The sequence below is a fragment of the Lampetra planeri genome, chromosome 1 (genome assembly GCF_965212315.1).
Source record: "Lampetra planeri chromosome 1, kcLamPlan1.2.h2, whole genome shotgun sequence".
NCBI classification, from domain to species: Eukaryota; Metazoa; Chordata; class Hyperoartia; order Petromyzontiformes; family Petromyzontidae; genus Lampetra; species Lampetra planeri.
The window spans coordinates 1,175,558-1,197,635 of NC_136107.1; the positions used below are offsets into that span (position 1 = coordinate 1,175,558).

Consider the following 22,078-nt stretch of genomic DNA (forward strand, 5'->3'; position numbering starts at 1 on the left):
CGCTCACCAACGAACCAGTCGTTGTACTCTGCTGCCCTCACCTCCTCACGCTCACCAACGAACCAGTCGTTGTATTCTGCTGCCCTCACCTCCTCACGCTCACCATCGAATGAGTCGTTGTCTTCTGCTGCCCTCACCTCCTCACGCTCACCAACGAACCAGTAGTTGTATTCTGCTGCCCTCACCTCCTCACGCTCACCATCGAATGAGTCGTTGTACTCTGCTGCCCTCACCTCCTCACGCTCACCAACGAACGAGTCGTTGTACTCTGCTGCCCTTATCTCCTCACGCTCACCAACGAATGAGTCGTTGTAATTTGCTGCCCTCACCTCCTCACGCTCACCAACGAACGAGTCGTTGTACTCTGCTGCCCTCACCTCCTCACGCTCACCAACGAACGAGTCGTTGTACTCTGCTGCCCTCACCTCCTCACGCTCACCAACGAACGAGTCGTTGTACTCTGCTGCCCTCACCTCCTCACGCTCACCAACGAACGAGTCGTTGTACTCTGCTGCCCTCACCTCCTCACGCTCACCAACGAACGAGTCGTTGTACTCTGCTGCCCTCACCTCCTCACGCTCACCAACGCAGTGGCCGCGTGCCCCTCAGACGCGGACGCGCAAGGCGTGCGTGGTAAGGTCTTCGTCCAGCAGTGGATTAACAGATACGTGCGCATTGCAGTTGATTGTGTGTCATTTGGCGAAGTGTTCTGTTGGTGTTTTGGCTCCTAGGTCGCCACCAATTGAACTGTGTATTGGAAGCCAAATTATTTTTGCTCTTCAACATTTCGATGTCTGGCTTGCATTTACTGCACATCGGTTTGCCCCCCCCCCCCTCAAAAAAAGATCTGTTGTGCATTTCCACACAAAATCCACCGAAAATGTTTCTGGAATGCATTCTTCTGCTGTGCTTGCATCTCACATCTGCGCGTGCATCAAGACACGCGTGTGGGGTGACGGTCTTCGTGTGAGATGTATAACAAAGAGGGCAGTTACAGCGGCAGCCTCTTGCACCATTTATGAATGGCTTTTCTTTCTTCATAGGAAAAAAAATGGGGAGGATAAAAAAAATCAGTTGCTGAGTACAGGCCCATGACAACCAAGCAGTCAGCAACAAACAATAGCGCTGAAGGCGGTCGAGAGATGAGATGAAATTGACCAAAGTTGTAGAATGAAAACTCGTTTCCTTAAGAACTGCTTTTTGTGTTTAGTGTGTTGTCCTTCCCCCGCACGTCCGATTAGTGCGGTTGGTTATGTACGGTGCGAAAGAAGTTAAACACACACATAATAAGAGGGAATTAGAAAGTCGAGCTGTGTGAGGATTCAAGGAGTTAAGTTCGTGGGAACAGTAACCTATGCATGTTGAACTTCTTTCGCACCGTACGTAGCCAACCGTGCTAATCGGAGGTTGCGGGGGAAGATAAAAAACTAAACACAAAACGCAGTTCTAAAGAAATTACTTTTCAAACTAGACGATTCAAAAGTGCATCGCTCCAGTGGCTTCCTAATATTGGAAGGAAGAGCGTTCCAGACGGCCGCAGAAGTGTGAAAGAAGCGTCATGCAGGAGCGTAAGAATGGTAGTCGAGGTAGAAGAGTGATAGGCAGGCGACTGATCGTCAGTGAGCGAGTGAATCAATGAGTGCTGGAGCATCCATCAACCAGACTGCTTTGTGTTGAAAGCCATCAAGTATGGGGAGATAGGAACTGGGAAACATGAGTGTTTTTAGAAATACTTGCAACGTTAACATTTCATTGGCTGATGCCGTAAACCAGACACGACTTGTATGGGCAAAGCAATGTTATACAGACCGTCACACTACACTATCATTTATCATCCTTGTGGCCTGTACTGATACACTAAAGCATCAACATGTTCATATCTGATGAGCATCTCACAAAGGCGAGCGCGTCCGTGAGCCGACATGTTTTTGGTCTTTCATCTTTTAACAACTTTTTTTTGTGTGTTGCTCAACGCCGTCGTTGTGTTATTGTGGCGCTGCTACGAGGGTTGTCCCAGGCTCGCGATGGTGCTGGTGGTGATAGCAGCTCTGAGCGTAACCCACCTCTGCATTCTATCACACGAACAAGGCCGAAATTCTCTCTCTCTCTCTGGGTTAGGGTGTTAATTGACACACGAATTTTTCTGTATCACTGCACTTTCCCATGTATCCTGCTTTCTGCTGATGAAAGGCATTGCTCTCGTCTGGCATGTTTCCACGTTGTAAATATCTCGTGATTATCGTGATTTATTTTTTTGAAATTCCGCACGAAATCGGCAACGCCGTTAAAAGTGATCCTTTAAGTGCTTTTGTTTTGTTTCGCTCTTACGAGTTGGCGCTCTCAGCTTGTCCACCTCATGAGCAGGGCCTTGACTGGGCAGGTATGAAAAGTGAGAGTAAGTCATGCAGCAAAAACAACAAGTTGAACAATGGCTTTTTTTTACTTTCCTTAGTTGGGGAGGTTTTTTTAAAAAATATTTCCACTCATTGATTGAATGCTATTTCCTGAAGGAACTGGTTACATGGCACCATATCGTGTATGAAGCTGTGTGGATGGTTCAGTCGCAGCTCACGGCTCTCCAGGTCCGATAGCGGCTGTCTCAATTCACTCTGCTGCATCTTCATCCAGAGACAGCTCTCACGTGTGTTTTTGGGTTGTACCGCCGAGTTGTTCGGTACGCTGTCCGACGTTTCGCGCCACGTACTGGGATCTTCTTCAGGTCAGTTCCTGAAAAAGTTCCCAGGTCGGTTCCTGAAAATGCTCCCAGAACGTGGAGCGAAACGTCGGACATCGGTGCCTATTTCGTAGCAGCACGACAGCGAAAACTTACGCGGTATAACCTTTGCATGCATTCACTTGTGCCCTAAGTGCTGAGAGTTGCTATGAGAATGCGTTAGAACGCCTCTTCAATTCAAACGGTGGTGTTACAGAATCAAAATGCGGATTCCGTGCACGTTTAATTTTTTTTTATATTTACACCGCATTGCACACGTGTTTAAGTTCCAGCGTTGTGCTTCTGGTGGGAAAGTTATTATTTTTCCTTCATTCAAACCCATTTCTTATCGGGGAGGGCATTTGGGCTTGAATGAACTACTCTGGAGCCCCTTCCTGCCTTTGTGTGGTGGTGGACCGCTTTAATCAACAAGGCCCGCGTGGGTCGTTTTTAGTGGGAATTTTCCATGAAACGACTTTTCTTGTTCTCCAAGTCATTATCACATTGTGTCGTGGCTGTTTGATGTGAAATTAATTTCCTTGTTTATTTTTTTTTAAGTACCCTTAATGTGACCTTTTTGAAGTTGCTCTTTAAATCACAACGGCAACGATATTTTGTAATAGTAGTAAAATGCGTCACGTCACGATTGCCACTTTAAACCATTACTAAACGCCCACTGACACACGCAGAAGCATGATGAATGGGGCATAACAGGGGCTTAGCACACGTGAAATTGTGGGGCGGATTCATTCTAAACACCGGCGAAGACGTTCAGCTGTTGCCCATTTGTAAAATTCACCCCGGGGATTCGACGAGAGAAGGCAGAGCACATTACGGGCGTCTCGTGCAAGGTCTGTCTCGGCAAGGGCGGCTCTGGACCCTTCTCTGGACCCTACTCTGGACATTTCGACCTGCGGTTCTGCAGCCGCGTGCGGCTCTGTAAGGACCGCTGCTTCGTGACGCGTTATTCACAGTTCGTTGCGGTTCTTGAAATATCGAGGGGTTGTTTTTTTTTCGACACAACCGAATTCGAAAAAAATGTCTCCCTCTTGTTATTTTGGTTTGCCGACCGCTGCATTAGTGGAACACAATCGCCGCATCGTAAAGAGTGAGGAGTCGTGGCGTGCGTGTCTGTGTGGGTTCCTGAATGCCGTCCGATTCGCATACTGAAGATAAATCCTCTACATTCCCATCGGGCCATGCCTCCCCCCCGCCGTTCCCCATTTTCTGTAAATGTAGCGTGACGACGCATGCTGCAGGAAAAAGGCGTTTCTCAGGAGCGTTACCCTCATTTTCTATAGCCCAGCTTGAGTTTGTCAGTTTCATGACAAGGGACGCATTTCTGGTAGGAAAGTTGGAATATCATCACGTTGGTGTTTTTTTTTTAAGACGAAAAATAATTTGGTGTAATTAAGTGGCGACTTGATCACAACTGCATCTGCCACTCTTTGAAAAGCAACCCCGAATGTTTGATAAGGAAGAATGATGGCGTCTCTAAGAAGAAGACAAATGTTAGAATGGCAGCATTCATTCTGAACAACTATCCCACTCTGTACTCTTTGGTTCTTTCGGTAAAGAGTATGGATTCCTGCAGTCACGAAAGCTTCAAATCAAGATTATCCCACTCTGGTAAACCTAAAAAAAATGTCAGATTTGTTTTAACGCACGCCTGGATCAGTTTTTTGTTTTTATCGACAAAAATGAATAAGTATTGAGCACTAACCGGTGTTACTTGTCCAGTCGTTAACTGCGCTAGATTCATTACGTGCGATATCACGATCGTGGAAGTGTCGAGCAACGAGCTCATGCGCCGTTACGAATGCTCGGGCACGGCGTAACTAACCACCGCCTCTCCGGGCGCGTTATATTCTCCGGGCTGAGATTCCCTGAGGGCGAGCGAGGGCGTCGGCTCTTCCCGTGAGTTATGATGGCACGGGGCCCGGAGCCAGGCCCCACATGTTTTCCTCTCTGCCTTTTCCCGCTAGCGAGCCCCCCCCCTCCTGCCCCCCCCCCGTGTTTCCTCTGCCTGTTTGTACAGAGCTGGAACATTTGTGCGTGTGCGAGCCTTGGTGTGTCCGCGTGCGTGTGCATTGTGCACCGATTGTCCACAGAGATGTGTGCGTGTTTGTTTGTTGTGCCTGGAGTCGCGGAGAACAATATTGTGCTGCGGTGCAGCGGTTACGCTTGCACGCTCTCAAATACATTCTCATGCAATGAGTGACTGGAACAATGTTTCGCAGTAAATCTGAAGAAGGGCTCCAGTATGTGGGGGACAGACTGTACGGCGTGGAATGGCGCTATCTGCGTGCGATCTGGGATGCCGTGCTGCCACTCACGAAAAACGTCAAAACGGACGATGTTTTTTTCAGCCAATGCCAATTTATTTCTAGTTCAGGTCTCTTGACCTTTCGCTAATGCCCCCCCCCCCCCCTTATCATGGGCCGATGTGGGAGTCCTGATACCCGCAGGCCTTTTGCCTGTTCGACGTCTGGGCCAGCGGAGAAAGTTGCACAAGAGGAACGCACGGTATATTTTTGACGATGTGTACATTTCTAGTGTTGGGTTAGTGATATACGCTGTGCTTTCTAAAATGCAGCGCAAAATCTATTTACTCTGAACAGGTGACCTCAGGGTCTCGTCGGTTTGTGGGGGGGGGGGTTACAATTCTGTAAAATAAATCCTTTGCAAGTCTCAGTTTTAAGACTTACATTTCCCCCGAAACACTTTTGCCATGTGAAATGCTGAAAATGAATATGACGGTGGTGTTTATAGCATGCTTACACGCTTCCGCCTCGTGAAAGAGTTTGATCTCGTTTTAAAAACAAAAAAACCCCATCGTAGATGGTGACTATTTAGATCTAGGCTGAAGCTTTGTTGTTGTGTCGGCTAGCCATGGTGGTGTGATGAACTGGAATTTCATGGGAGAGTGAAAAACCACGCGTATTTTGCCAACAAATACTACATTTAGTGGGCAATGCCGTATCGTCACAATTTTATTTTGTCAAACGGCAATTCATGATGCGCGTTGTTGAATGCCGGCTACCTTGGTGTGTAGCTCCCCAGCAAAACACATAATGTCTCATGAACGCGACTGCTTAAACTGAAAAAAAAGAAAGTTTTGAACGACATCAATAATAAATAGGTGCAACCAGTGGAGAGTTAGGATCGTGACAGAGGCTGCGGGTACAATCCCAGAGGCAGTGGTCTGGGGCGTGCGGACGAGATGTGAACATTGCAAGGGGTAGAACATAACTTTTTCGTAAATCATGAAAATAACAAAAAATCATCTGTCCATGGGTGTGAATCGGTGGCTTTGATAAGAATGTAAATTGATTTACAAAAACGTAGATTTTATCTTTGTGTTCATAATATTCAGTCGATCATTTGCACACTGTTTCCCACTTTAAGTTACGTGAATGCAAGCAGTGTGCAATTCACGTGTGAAGCTACTCGCATTCATATCCTTTAATAAAATTCTCAAATTCCCACCTAAAGATGGGTGCTATCAAGCTTCAGGCCAATATGTTGAAACCTCCAGTGAACCTTCACGCGATGGGGCGTCACTTCTCAGCCTCCTGCTGCTGCTGCTGCCTTCTCCAGCAATCCGTGCTGATAACCCCCTGCACCCAAGACCATAATTATATTATATTAGGGGGGGGGGCACATCTCCCCCAATATTCAAATATGCTCAAAATGCCCCCCCCCCCAATATATTGCTATAAAATAGATTTCTGTTTCTATGATTGTGGTTATGGTTGTACTTGATTCATCCATAATCTCTGCCATTACATACAATGAAACAAGAAAAGGTAAAACAGAAAAAAGAGCAATTTCATACAATACACTATTAGACAGTATTGTAAAACATAAAAAGTCCATCCTGTGTGTTAGTGAGTTTTCTTATATTTTAGGCAGGAAATGGCAGGAAATGAGTTTTCAAATTTAGATATTTTTATGGGGGGGGACCTCCAGACCCCCTGAACGATTTGGTCCCCCCCAATGTTGACTCCATGGCTACGGCCTTGCCTGCACCTGTTCAAGTTCAACATCTTCATTTTGTCCCTCCGCCTATGACTGGCCGGCTGCCTCTCTGTTAAATAAGTGTTCCCGCCGTTTCTTTTAGAGCTTCTTGCGATTGCGATCACATTTTTAAACGTGATGTAAATCCAAATTGTACTGCGTACAGTCCTGTACGTCGGTCTAAAGATTAAACAAAAATGTAGATATATTAATATATAAGTGGAGAAGCAAAAGTATGCTCGAAAGTTTTTTTCTTATTCTTTCTTCACGAGAACGGACAAAACCATGCCAAGAGTAAAAACAGTGCGTGAGCGGCGCTGGTTGATGGATTCGAAGGCGCACTTTTTTGTCGGCCAGGAATGTATCGGCAGGTGCGCGAGCTTGCAGCCCTTACCTGCGTCAGCGGCTCGAGCCCCCGCGTGGCACGAGAGCCGCGGAGAAGCTCTGAAACCCTCCCCCCCGAAAAGACAGCTCGGACATTCGTGTTTGTCTGCTGCTGCTGCTGCTGCGCCGTGGGCGAAATCTGTCTGGAATGGGTCTTGGGTCTCGAAAGCCCCCTCCACCCACCTCCAATGCCCCCTCCACGCTCACCTGCCACTGCGTCGGTACTTTAGCGGGGATCTCCTCCGGTGGCTTTGATGGCTTTTTTCTTTGCTTGTTTGTGAAAAGGGGGCCGAGGATTGTTTGCGAAAAATACTCCGCTATCTGTGCGTGCGTGCGTGGTCTCCTTTCGCCTCACCGCCGCTGTGTCTCACGGTAGGGCAATTCTGAGGAACCGCTGCTTTATTCATGTATTCGTGACAACAACAAATAAACTTGTGAAAAGATGAACGTCCTCCTTGGGGTATGGCCCTCACATAGTTGCAGCTAATTATGGGTATGGTGAAGTATATTCCTGTACGTGCAGCACTTTTCCGATGGTGCTATCATGTTTTAATATTGTTGAGTATATCTATTCGAGAACATGAACGGAAATTAGTGCTGCTGTTTATATTTCTTGTAGACACGATTTGGAATTGGACGTCTTCAACAATTTTTTTTTGTTATCGTAGATACCAACTCATTAAATTCAGAAAGCAGCTTCTGTGCGCTTCATCCTTTCCAAGGTGCTGCTCGAATTCTGCGCCTTGGTCACCGCCTTTATCTCTCGCTGAGCTTTGTCTTCATTCTTCGTTGCTCTCCCGTATTACCTGTAATCTGATCACTCATGTGGGGGCTTCGCAGGAATGCATGGAGGCCCAGCCGACAGATGAAGCTTGTCAGAGGTAAAAAAAAAGAGAGAGAGAGGCTGCGCCTAAGGATGCATCTTTGTCAGATGCGCAATTGCAAGGTCCCACGAGGACACGACGCGAATCCCACGAACTAAATAAGTCGCCGTCTTCGTGAGAGGTGTGCTCGGCGATGCTTTCAAAGCCCACGCGACTCGAGGACGAGTGTAACACTTGTGTCAAAGAAAGGAGGCTTGTGAGAGAGACGTATGGGTTTTTTTGTGTTGTTGAGTGACAGTACTGGCCATACTCGTCGGATGAGTTGTGTTGATCGACCGTGGTTATTTCCCGACCCGTTCGCCTTTTTCGTGGGTTCATTTTTCCGCGAGTGTCAAACACTTTTTAAATCCTTTATATTAAGTTCACTTGCGCGCTTGCTTGCTTGCGCGCTTACGACCGTGCAAATCTTTCGGTCGTTTTTTAACCCACTTCCCGTGATCCAATCGAGCTGACATTTTCCACACAGACTCGTTGTGCGTGACAATTAATGTTCGTGAACATTTTTTCCAAAATTTTACACTTTTTAGGACAAAAATATTATATTTAATTACCAATTGCTTAATGGTGCCATGCAATTATCTGACCCATAGGTGGCAGCCATCTCAAGCCAGAGGACGAGAGGACTCTAGCCGCCACGCATATAAAGGATTTATAGTGAAAAACTTTGTTTTTACGGGTTATACTTGTTCCTGGGCTCATTTTTCCGCGAGTGTCAAACACTTTCTTCTGTTGCACTGTGTGGGTGGACTACGTGTGCGCGTGTGTGTGCGTGCATGCTTGTCATGCATGGTCTATGCGTAGACAGATTCGTTTTAATCGCATCGTACGAACTGCTGTGGTGGAAGGGTTACGGAAACGTTTAACGACAAAACTGAATCCATACTTTGTTATTCCTTCGCGGTGAGTCAGTCTAAGGCCACGTGGCCTTTATTATTTCATTCCATAAATTCTTGGGTCGTTATGCGCGAGATGAGGTTTGGTGACAGGATTTTTAAAACAGCGTTCGTGATTTATGTCAAGAATGTAAATGGACCGCGGTCTAAATGCGAGTCGGAAATGGGAGTGTGTTTAGTGTTGATATTGTACAATTACACCACTACCATTTAGGGGGTTCTTTTCGAGAGTTTAAGGAGGGAGGAAAATAGTTTCTTAAGAAGTTAAATTTATTAATTTGTTAAATCTCAATTTAGGTTTCCTCAAAAAAGCGATTTTTCAACACTTCAATTGCCAGCGGTATTTTTTGACCCATAAGAATGCCCACTTTTCAAACTGAGCCTTAATGAGAATATTTAAATAACCACCCCCCCGCCAGCCCCAAAGTTCATCAGCTCCAGGACTGTTTTTATTGCGCAACTGCTGGCGCTGCCGTGGGTCGATGAGGAGGAGAAGCGGCGGCGGTGGCGGCGGCGGCTTCGTGCGCCGGGGATGTTTGTGCTCCTCTTTTAGTGGAGCCCGGCAGGATCTCTTAAGCCCCGGCGCATTCCTCAGATGCTCGGGGCCGATAAGGTCGTGCACCAGCGTGCAGCGGTTCCGCGGTGTACAGTAACAGACGGGCGAGCGAGAGAGCGAGAGAGGCAGGGAGAGAGGCAGGCAGGGAGGGAGGGAGAGCGAGCGGCGTGCGTCTGGACAGGAGGCCCTGGCTGGCTGGCTGGCTGCTGTCTGAGCGAGCGAGCGAGGCGACGCGTCTCTCTCTCTGCCCGTCGCTATGCCCGTCGCGCCCCTGATCGTTTTGTCACGACTACATTTTTGGGAGTAATTTTTTTTTTTGAAAAGTAAGTCGTTGCTCAAACAAACAAAACAACGGTTACAAGCAAGGTTGCTGGCATTGCAAGGTGCTTGTTGATAAAGACGCAGAGTGTCCAGGTAAGGTAATTATTTATTTGGGGATGTTGGGAGTGGGATTATAAGCTTTTGAGGACGAATATCCAATTCGTTTTTGATAAATCACAATGTAGAGTATCAGCGCGGTATTTTGTAATGCGACGTTGAAAAAATGCACCTGTACAGATATTTCCATTCAAAGTGTCTCTGAAGCACTTGAATATAATGTTACGATGTCATTGTTGTGGTCCGTGCATACTGTGTGCATGGATAAAATAGTGAATCTGTGTTAACGGTGGAAATATTAAATTATATATGAAATACATTATCTGAATGTACGACGAATATATAAACAGGTAGTACAATCGCATTCAAAATATTACTTATGGAACATTTCTTGTTTTGTTACCGCGGCAGGGTTTTATTTACAACACTGACGGGCATTGAAATAATCTCACTGGGAAATGTAGAACTGTGGACCCATTGGATCCTGACCAGGAATTCCCTTGCAGAGGGCATCAGACTCCTGTGGGGTTCACATAACTCCCAGCAGGAGGATCAGTCGGCTTCTCTTGAGATGGTGACCCCCACGGGGGGTCAAAGTGCCCTGTTTTATTTTCGTTTTATTGCCTTGGCATCTGATGTGTAGTTACATATAAAACACAATTGCAACCGTGGATTCATCTTCTTGGTTCTTTCGGTAAAGTCACGTAGAAAGGAAGTAATGAATGAGACGCTGTCGCCTCGACAGACCTGGTTTTCACCTGAGGACGGCTACTTGCGTTGTGGCCGAAACGTCGTGAGAATAATTGTATTATGTTTTATTTTTATTATTTGATTACTTCCCTTCTACGTGACTTTACCGAAAGAACCAAGAAGATGAATCCCTGCAGTCACGAAAGCTTTAAATCGAAATGCAACCGTGGAGTTGGGATTCTCTGCTGAAAATACTGTGTGTAATTTCACGGGGAGATTTTGTCTTGTAATCGGCCTAAATATGTTTTGAAATTATAGGGCGTGAAATATTTTAAAACTGCAAATCAGTGGAGTTTGAGCACTTTTACCCTTTTCAAATGCAGCACTTCTTACATTTCTTACTTCATGTGTGGCTGAATTGTTCTCAGTTGAAGTCACTACCTTTGAATCTGTTTGCAGAGGTCTAAAATTTGTATTGTACTTGTGGCACTGTTTGCACGCATATATTGTTCTATAATTCCCTTGAAATACCAGCTGGCTTGGGAAGTTGAAAATTATTTATAGGGCAAATTATTTGACAAACGTGGTGCTTCGCGCCTGGAGGTGTCTTTCTTTAATATTTGAGAAAGTCTGTTGAGCACGGAGCATTCTTCCTGTAATCTTTGTCCTGAATGCCCATCCCCGTAAGCCTCTCTACTTACACAGCCATAACTCGTTTTCACGGTTGTCAAAAGTGCAAAGTAACTCGAAAACATGTATGTTTTGTTTGTTTTAATAAGAGTGACAAGTTAATTCAACATTATGGTTCTCTCACCTCAATATGGGAATCGCCGTTGTCACCGTTTATAGCGAAAAATAATCGAGCGCTTTTCTTAAAAGTGGTAGAGGAAGTGGCATTGTAACCCAGGCATGCGCGAGTCAATAGATGTGAAGATGTGGCACATTGCCTAGACTTGTGTGGGTGACATGCCTGCTCGAGCACAACAGCTGCAAGCCCACGGGGGCGAGGCATGGAGCTCAGCCTAGGTATCCGTGGCGTGCAGTGGGCCCATGTCCCTAGGGCAGCGATTACAAGGCCGCTTCACAGCCACACATGGACATGGGGAGCTCACTAGGGTGTCCACATAGGCCAGAGTGTTAGCCAAAACAAACCGTGATTACTGTCTTTTAAGGTAATACGTATTATTAGGCATGCGTGGAGAAGCGTGGAACGCAAAATACTCTGTGTGTTGAGAGTGTTGATGTGAGGGCATCTCTTTATATGTTGTGATAAAGCGGTGCTTTCTATCACTGACAATGCCACCCTCCCCTTGATTGCAAAAACCCTGATGAGATTTGTGACGGGATAATGACATCTGTGTGATTGTCAGAGGTGGGACAAAGTCATTGTTATGCAAGTCCAAGTCGAGTCGCAAGTCATCAAATTCATGACTCGAGTCTGACTCGAGTCCAAGTCACATGACTCGAGTCCACATCTCATAGGTGGGACAAAGTCATTGTTATGCAAGTCCAAGTCGAGTCGCAAGTCATCAAATTCATGACTCGAGTCTGACTCGAGTCCAAGTCACATGACTCGAGTCCACACCTCTGGTGATTGTTACGTACGTTTTGATCACAATATTAGACGGTCAATATTTCAAACCACGTGGGCATTCAAAGAGTTTTGCGGAGTGATTTTGAGACGTGCATACTCACTTATTGGTCGGCCTGGTATGGAATAATTTAGATGGCTCACATCGTAAAATAAACACCATTTTTTTTATTACAAAAATACTTCTCATATTACCATAATAAAAAAATGCACATGTATTTGTTTGTGCTAGCCATATGGTGTGCAAATTAATTTTGAATGCGTATTCCACCAACATTTCCTGCGGTTTCGGGTTTGGAATTCAGATAATTGCAGCGTTTAATGTTTGCAAATTACCGTGCCATTTGGTTCTCGAAAATTCTCTAAAGAAATGTACAAAAGCGTTTTGTTTTAGTGGACACACGCGGCCCGTGCCGTTTGTTGCTCGTTACTGTCACGTCCGAACGTTGTAGCCGCGGTGGCCGCTGGAACTCACCATTGATGTCGCGTCTCTGTTTCAGGTGGCAGGTCCGTGCGCCGCTCCGGTCAACTACGAGTTGGTGAGTAACGACGCCGCCGCCACCATCACGGTGCCCTCGCCCTTGACGTCAACAAACAAACAAACCCACATCGTCTTGAACTTTGACATCCTGTGACTTTTGATAAATGTTACACCGCGTTCCTTTGTGCTGGAAAAAACCCCCAGGTCTGTTGACTTTTGAGGTGACCTTTTCAGTAACCATTGTGGCTAAAGTAACTGAAATGTGACGTTCAATCTGTGCTTAATGATTTTTTTAATGGCATTGTTGTTTTATTACTTATTTGCTAGTGCCTATTCGCTTATTATACTTTCTTGTAATGTTTGACTCATAAACACGCTCCAGAAATGTAGTGTTTATGTTGTAGTCCCATGGCCATTCATCATCATCAGCTATGGTCAATTCACTGTTGGATGAAAGACATTCCCTAGCTCTCACCATCTTTCATGATCCTGCAATGTTAAAATCCACCAATTAGCAAAAATAGATCCATTGCTTCATCTCCGCAGTGGGTGTAGCATCAGAATCAGAGGCGTTCAATTCCTTGGCTGCCACTCCGTAGTTTGTCTTGAGCATCGGCCATCGTCCTGTCTCGCGACGCGTCCTACGTAAGGCCACGATACTTGTCACGATATTGATGCAATCTCAGATATCTCTTGGTGAGGAACTATTCACACCCCCCAGCGATGCAAGATACAGGGCTGAGATTTCATCCTAAAACTTACTGAGTTTTATTTTAACACTGCGCTAAATGATAGTGCCTCCAATGGCTGGCTTCAGAGGCGACATGAACCAATTGCGTACGAAACATACAAGTTAATTCCCAAACACACCATTCGATGCATGCACTTTGAGCTTCGGCTTGGTCACCGTTACATAACTTCTGTTAAATCCCCGTTGTGGAATAGCTGGGCCCTTATTTAGGCTGCGTACACTGGAGCGTAAAGTACGGTTTCACATAATATGGGCTACCTGTGTGTCTGCGCCAACGGGAAAGGTAGAATTCGGTTTTCATCGGGGAAACTAGATTGAGGTCTCATGCGCGCGCCTACAACCATTCACCCTATTTTTATTTTTTCTCCACGGTTGTGGCCTTATTGTAAAGCAGAACCACTTGTATTTGTTTTGGCTTTAACGAAGAAAAGGCGCTAATTCTCTCGTGCTGTTTCACTGTTGTTTTTTAATACTGCAAATTGTTGATTTTCTCGGCCGCGCGTCCTGGCACAAAGGCACAATGTGTAAAGAGGAAGAAGCAAAAGCAAACATTAATTTGCGGTCATATTCACCCTACTAGGGTTGGATCGTGTTCTAGTTTTCAGTAGCCGCCTTCTCCGTGCACACAAGATGAATGGGGTTGCCGCGCAGCCACTTGTCACCGCCTAATCCCATTCAGTGGACACCGCTGGTGACCTGAACTGGATTGAACACCGCTTTGTTTAAGACCGCCAGGTGGCTTAGCAGGAGAGAGAGAGAGGATAGAGAGGGCGGCTCACAACTTACAATCCTGGTTGCGGTTTCAATCAGACCATCATCCCTCCCTCCGGTGTGAAGACAAGAAGTGCAACTTTTTGGAGAAGTCAATAGAGGTTGTTCTAAGCATAGACTCTTCCCCGCCATAGGAATGTGGAATTGACACCGCTGGCTCATGGGAGGTGAGCACCACCTCAATGCTCATTTGGTCAGGAAATCACTTGGACTTGAATCCCTTTCAGTGGGCACCTTTCACTTGAACTGGATTGAGCACCACTTTCAATTTACAGAATGCAGACGGGTGCTGCTGGAGTTTGAACCTGCGACCACTGCATTGCAAGTGCGTTGCGCGCTATAACCATTGCGCTGCCGCGACATCTGTTGTTGCTGCTGTTTAGTGTTGTTGTCCTTCCCCCGCACCTGCGATTGGCTATGTACGGTGCGAAAGAAGTTCAACAGGTATACATACATAGACGGATGTTTTTGTTGTTGCTGTTGGTCTGGTATCTAAACGAGTGAATAACTACTCTCACCACCTGATTTGCTGTCCAGTGCCCACAGTGTCGGTATAATTAGCATTGTGTATTTAATTTTAAAATCCATGGAGTGCAATACAATACAGCATTTAATTTATTACCTTCAATGTGCGCCGACTTTGTCGTGCAGATGTTTACAAATTATGAAATATTTTGATTGCGACGGCCTTTCACGGAATGACCGCACGAGTACAACCGCACTGAGGTTTGAACAGCTGCCCGCAAATCGCAGCGATGACTTCTGGTATGCTGTTTAGGCGCCAGTGCGGTGAGCGTGAGATTATGTACAGTACCTGTCTAGCAGCCCCCCCCCCCCGCAAACACCTCCTCCCATGACCACCGCATGGCGTGTCACACGGCATACTCCTGTCCTGGAGGTTTCAGCGACTCTAAAACATTCCTTGGTGAAAAAAAAAGAGAAATGCCGCTCGCTGGCAGGTGTCACGATCGTCGTGTGTGCCGTGAAAGGGGGCTTCTTCACTCGAACGCAACGAGGGGGGGGGCCTTGTTTTCTGGCAGACAAAGCAAGTTTATCTGTTTAAATTTGTTTAAAGCGATGACCTCAATTGTGGGGGGCTAGCGTCGTTTACTTACGAAACAATGCACCGACCGTTGTAACATCATGCTGGATGGGGGGGCGGGCGGGCATGGTCTGACGTTGCTTAATGTTGTTGATTGACTCTTTGGACGAATGTGAAGCTTTCGTGATCCACAAGTGTATAAAATGCGTCTGCCGTTTCGGCTATTGGCTCGTAGCCTGATTCCAACAGTAAATTATTTACACGGGTAGGCATTGGAATTAATCCGGGGTTGTTGGCATGAATATTCCCATTGAAATTCCATCTTGTTATAGAAACACAGCCGATCAGATAACAAATGTGTATCCCGTACGCACACAACCGCCCTTGCTACTCTTCCTGGAAAGAAAAAAAACCCGTGTGAATGATTGTGGTAATGAGTGCACCTAAGTTTAGACGTTTGTTTATACAAAAATTGTATTATCCATTATCTTGCTGACTTTGGATAATTAAAGCTCTACTAATGGATAGCACATGTACTCTTGGTGCACCAGATGTAAAGCATCTTACTGGCTGCTGCTGCTGCTGCTGTTGTGGTGTGGTATGTGGGACTACCTACAAGCTTGTGTCAGCAGATGCCGCATGAGAAACCAACGCATATCAAACGGAATTCATATCCTGCAATTTTAGTTTAATAATAACGCAATAATCTGTCATCGTGATTTTTTGTATCTTTCTTTTGACCACTTTGTCTGAATTCCGAAATGACTATATCCACCAATTTTGTTTTTTGACACATTGCCAAATGGCTGCACCAACTTCGGCGTTAAACCTTCGAAAATGACGAACACACTGTAGGGATCCATGCCCGCCTGTTACCCTCGGCACATGCGGTCTTCAAAAACACATCGATAGCGCATTCGAGTAAACAAAGCCATTGCCAGGACCTCATCGACCACGGACGCTTTAACAGCGTTAGACTTGTACCTCGTTATAAAAGATTCATGACAAAAAAAAAGCGATTATTTTTCCCCGGCAACATTTAAAGCTGTAAACTGTGATATTTTCCACGATTTTGTAGCCTCGCTGAGACGGGCATTTGGGTACAATAAAACAGGTGAAAGGAAATAGGTTTGCTGCATTTTCAGAAAAGTAAATGGCAACTGGTAAAAAGGAACATGATTTAATAACGCTATTTAAACCATGCCTTTTTACGTGTACATGCTTGTGTTTTAATAGAGTAATACGGCATTACAAAACGCATATGGGCATTTAAAACGTATTGCGCCAATGTAGAAATGCTATTTCTATATGCATCGAACGTAATCAGCTGGTGTATCAGCTGGCGTGTAACAACATCACGGTTTTGAGCAATAATTACGGGTGACCTCCCCTTGAAGGTTTTTTCACGGCTCGTCTACGAAACAAAAAGATTCAGCGATGCCACAGACGTGGGCCCAGCTCACGCCACGTAAACGTGGAAAGAGACCCCCCCCACCTGCCCCCCCCCCACCTGCCCCCCCCCCCACCTGCCCCCCCCCCCAACTGCCCCCCACCCCCCAGTGCTTGGTATGCAAGCCAAGGCCATTGCTCTGAACGGTATCTGATGAGGCTTCCGCCGCGATGCCTGGGAATTTGGTTTGGAGTCTGTTCAAAGTGATGCTGGTAGACGGGACTGAGACACTCCAGGCCCCCGAGTGAAAGTACAATTAGGAAGGCATTTAGTTTAATTGTCCTCACAATTAAGCCTTTGGGGCTGGCCTGTGGCAGTAAATCAACGCAGAAATGGCCCAACCTGCTGAGAAACGCTGTGGGCGCAAGCTCGAGACTGTTCTGCTGATGCGTACATTTGCGTCGCAAGAATAATGTCCTTGGCATTTTTTTTTACAGAGCTTACCATACTTATCATTTAAATAATAATGTAATCATTACTTCAATTACGGACATCCCTTTGTCGATTCACGGATGGATGAAGGCCTCGCCTTGCCAAGTCAGTCCTAGGGGTGTTGTTTGAGCCCACGTCACCATGCTGGTCAATGGGGATTGGTGGAGGGTTAAGCCCTGACCAGAAATTGAACTTTGACCACCAGGTTCATAGCGCGTGTGTGATCTCCTATCTCTGCCATTCTATCACCAGTATTGTCCTGAAAATGCATCTCTTCACGCGTATAGCCAGTGTCCGTGTTTACGAGCTAGCAATATGCACTGATTGAAAACCTCTTGAAGTGCTTTGTAAAACCCAAATTACCAATATGAGCCTTCAAAAAGCACTCCATCCTCCGACTACCATCTCCTTATTTCCAACTCTAATGAATTGTTCGTGTCTAGAGTATAAGTCGAACTGTTAGAACCTGCAACATAGTTCTGAAGAGCACTTTGTTCCTGAAAGGTCAAATGGATCGGTAGCATTGTTTGCCTTCTTACAGTGTGACACGGCGCTCAGAAATCATCGGTCATCGTGCAAAATGACAGTCCTGGTGGATGTCGATGCCCGATACGGGGCGAGGCAGGGGGGGGGGGGCGGTTCTGCGACCATCTTCATATCGTTTTTAAAAGCGAGACAGCGTCACTTAAAAATCATAGTGATTTTGAATTGGGGTCGTTTGAGGTGTTGCTGGATGAGATTGGGAGTGGTTTGATTATTATTTTTGCGTGCGTTGGCACCCGCTCAGTCGAACTGCCATTTGAATGTCGGTAACCCTCCACCCAGGGGGAGGGTGGTTACATTCAGAGCTTTCATTTCTCGATAGGATACCTTGGCCTCAACGTACTGTGCCAAGGTTTGCTCAGGTGTTTACCAAACACAAATGTGTCTTGCCAGAGGGACAGGCAGCATCCAGATACTTTTTTAATGGAATCTATTTTAATGCCATCATCATCATCATCGTTGGCCACGATGTATCAACTGCTGGATGGAGGCCTCTCAAAACCCCTCTCACGGTCTTACGAGGCAGATATCGATACGTGAATGCGTGCAACCAAACCTCACAGAACAGTCCTGCTTGTGCGGTAGATCTGATCACTTTTCGAGTTGGTTGGGAGTCATTTGGCTGATCGTGTTGGATTTTAAAGACTGTTGTTTGATTGTATTTGGTGAGACGTTGAGGACGTTACTGCCGTGGAAAATTGTTGAGTAAATAGCTAATTCTGAGAAACCTGCCGGTCAGAGCGGGGATTTTTTGCAACAGCGGCCTCAGCAGGAGTTGTGTTTGAGAGATGCGATCGGGTGAATGTTTATAATTGTGTGTGCCAGGTAGCAGTCGGCGAAGTCTCAAGTTAGCTTGGTCACGTTGCCAGGTATAAATTGTTACAGCTGGTTTGGATTGATATTTTGATTTCGCACGCACATATAAATCTATGGTAATTAAAAACGAATGTGAACATTGCCTCAACAATGTCGTGAAAAAAATAACGAGATTAAAATTCCAATTTGCGGTTTGCATGAGCGCGGAATTAACTGCCATTGTTTTCGTCAACCATTTTATTGTAGATAGCAGCACGCAGTCCTTCATCACCTCGCGATAAATTGTCTCGAGACGTGCTCTGGGTCATTTCACCTCCTCTCGCGTTTGCATCTCTCACGGGGGGGTGGTAGGGGGTGTTGAAACCATCCTTGGCCAATACCAAGCTGCCCAGCAGGAGCCCCCCCCTCCACACACACCCAGGCCTCCTCCCCTCCCTCCCTCCGAAACTCTCTCTCTCTCTCCCACCCTCTGAGCATCGTGAAAATGTGCGCGATTTCCCTGCGCCGCCCTGCGAAGCGCAATGCTGCCGTGTCTGCGCGCGTGAGAGGGCGCCGGCTTGCGACTCGGTTGCGACTGGGGGCCGCTGTGACCCCCTCGTGCCGTGAGAGGGGTGGGGGGCGTTCACTGTTGATTGTGACCGCTTCGGCAAACTTCCTCGGCTCACTGCGCAAGGTACAGCCGTGTACAGGTGCGTGCTGGCTAAGGGTCACGGTCGAACCCTTGCGCTGGTTTTGTTTCGTCTCCGACTTGCTTCTGCCATGCGTACAAAGACAATAAATTGCGCGGCAAGGACGCGCTCGAGAACGCGTGCTGCGTACGAACGGTTGTAAACCTTGACGCGTGCGGTTGGTTGCACGATGGCTCACGGCAGCTTCTGCTTCATGAGCTCTCTGCGCGTTGCCTCCCCGTCGCTCGTAAAGTCGTTTCTCTAACAATGCTGCGTTGGCCGTGTTGTGGCAGGAGGTGTAGAATAAAATCACAACTTCACACTCGCCACACTTCTTCCCGCGTGCGCCTTGCGGTGCCGCTTGACGCCCGCATCTGCTATTCAGCACCGATCGGTCGTGTCTCTCTCGCGCGCTGGGCTCTTTAATTGAATTTGCGAGGCTGTTTTCGCCGAATTGGGAAATGATGGAACAAATTGTTGAAACGGGACGTGCTTTCGTTAGCCCCTTCAGGCCAGTGAATGAGCGTTAGGCCACTGGGGCAGGAAGACATTAATATTTCGAGGTAGTGCTTGTTGACATCTGGTTCATATCGTCTCCTGTTTCTTTCCTGCTCCCCATCCTTTAGCCAAGCAGCCAGGACATCCCCTCGAAGCATGTAAACTCGACAGTAAGTGCCTGCAGCGGTACAATCACCTTGTTCCATCCTTAAAGTAATATGTTTTCCATGTGGAATTCATAGCGGTGTTCCTTGTGTAAAGCTGTCATACGCTTTCCTTAGTCTTTTTTTCTCGGTGCTGAAGATATTTACACTGAAAAATGTGGAGGGTGTTATTTATATATATATAAAATATTTAATTATATTATAGTCAGGAACACGTTTTTTTAACCAAAAACTCAACACATTCGCCAATAACGCTGTGGCCCTTAAATTGGGGAGAAACTATATATTGTGTGACGTTTCAGACAATGACCCTTTTTCATAGTGCTATGGCCATTATTCTTATAAACCACTGGCAGCACAGTATAACCAAAGTTTGTTTTATTTATTTCTTAAAAGTGTGCAACCCTCGCGTTTTATCTGCCAAATTCCGGCAATGGGAAACCGCAGAATTGGCCGTAGTGGGATGACCTGGTCGGCTTGTGAAGCAAAGCGGGTTTCCCCGCATCGGAGAACCCACAGCACGCCTCTCTCCCGAGCGAGCGATGCTGCACTGCGAGCCCGGAGGCCACTGCCAAATCTCTCAAGGCGCCCCACCCCCCCACCTCTGTTTGTCTTCCGTCGGAGATGATGAGCTCCCTACACGGATCTTGATTAATGTGGCCATGGTCGTGAAGGGGGCTGGGGGGGGGGAACCGTCGCCGCGGTTTGACACGCGCGCGGACCCAAAGGGCGACTCCATTCGAGATGGACGACTGAGACGTTCGTGGGAGGCGACTTACAAACGAATGTTAATGAGAATTAGAATTTCAGTCCGAGGGATTCCACTTCACCTCTGCACGAGTGGAGCAGAAAACGAGGACCTTTAATCAAGCAATATCCATTGCACGCTGATGTGCTACCATTGGTGTGGATTTTTTTTTAAATTGTAAAGTTTACGAAGTGAGTTTAATCATGTTGGAATGTGGTAAATGAATGCTGAAATAAACACGAGGAAAGTTCTCGTAACAAGGGCTACGTTTCTTTTCGCAGGCGTTGGTGACATCTAACCCTGAAGGTTTTTCTAACGTCAGACGTAAGCCAAGCCAGTAAGTGAGTTTTTTTTTAAATCAGTGCCTTTATGGCTGTCAGTGGGATCCGCGTGACTTAAATCGGGATTCTGCAGAGTACAAAAACAGCCGTTCAATTACCATGTTTTTACATAACTATGTGCTGATTTCCCTTTAAACGTTCCATTCTCTTTCACCTTATCTTGTCTGTTTGATGTTCAAAATAACATCCAAAGAGTTGTGATTATCAGGCAGGACACATCTCAACAGGAAAGCGAAGTGTGCTTCTATGACGCTTTCTCGTGAAATTTACTGTCTTGATGAAAACATATTTTGGAGAAACATTGCTAAAAACATAACATCTTAAGATTAAAAGCCTCTTTATCTCAAAGGGATGCGTGCATTTTACAGACAACACACCTCACTCGTGATACATTCGGCCGTGTGCTTTTGTTTATATCACCTTGGCATTTCCACGCGCGCCATCTGTTCCCATCTTGTTCCGTCTGCAAAGAGCGTGTCGTAAAGCGCGCGGTGACGCACGGGGCGAGGCGCGACCGCCACGCCGGCGTTCTCTCCGCGTGACGCTTTGTGCCGTGGCCTCCCGCAGGGCGTGCAGCTGGAGCGTGGAGCTGAGCATGGAGCCCGGCCAGGAGCTGGATCTCACCTACATCACCGAGCGAATCATCTCCGTGTCTTACCCGCCCGGCGGCTCCCAGCTGACGTACCATCAGCAGCTTCGCGAGGTGGCGCGCATGCTCAAATCTAAGCATGCGGACAACTACCTGGTGAGCGCACCAACGTCGCGCTCCACGCGTCTGTACAATTCCGGTGAATCTCCTGGGTCTGATGAGGCTGGTTGTAATCACCAGCGAAGCGGCGTACTCAAATTGTAAATATTCGTGGGTTTACTCTCCATCACACCGGTGTGCTGAAGTAGTAACCAATATGGCACGTTTTGTTTACATGACAAACCTTACTAATTGGCTGCGTCGGGTGGTGGTGGGTTAACGACACATTTATAGTCACGCACTCTAACCCCAAAAAACATCAACTTTATTCTGGATAATATTGGTCGCGAAAGCCTACGCGTTAAAACGTCCATAGAGATGGACTGGGTTGGTGTATGTGAGCTTCAGACGTCATCGGGACAGCCAAGGACACTTTGTGATGTTCCATCTTTCATTTGCAGAGTCGATCAGCAATGTTTATATGCTCATGTCGAAATGCGTGAGCCAGTGGACAGATGCAGGAGTAACCTGGTAAATATCTGAAATGCTGCTGACGAATGTCAGTCGCACTGTTGG

General features: G+C 46.7%; 1 protein-coding gene across 9 annotated transcripts in view; it reads left to right on the forward strand.

Moving 5' to 3' along the window:
* The window catches only part of LOC144722472 (tensin-3-like), a 144,308-nt gene that overhangs the window by 93,453 nt on the left and 28,777 nt on the right, over positions 1 to 22,078 (forward strand). For 6 of the 9 annotated variants that reach the window (XM_078600876.1, XM_078600792.1, XM_078600728.1 and 3 more), the window contains 4 exons: positions 12,610 to 12,648; positions 19,690 to 19,731; positions 20,755 to 20,810; positions 21,382 to 21,559. In XM_078600876.1, the coding sequence (XP_078457002.1) occupies positions 12,610 to 12,648; positions 19,690 to 19,731; positions 20,755 to 20,810; positions 21,382 to 21,559 (315 nt within the window). Of the gene's footprint in view, positions 1 to 7,242; positions 9,865 to 12,609; positions 12,649 to 18,864; positions 19,085 to 19,689; positions 19,732 to 20,754; positions 20,811 to 21,381; positions 21,560 to 22,078 lie in introns of those variants that run through there. The other 3 variants (XM_078601136.1, XM_078601048.1, XM_078601223.1) reach the window with 3 other exon arrangements.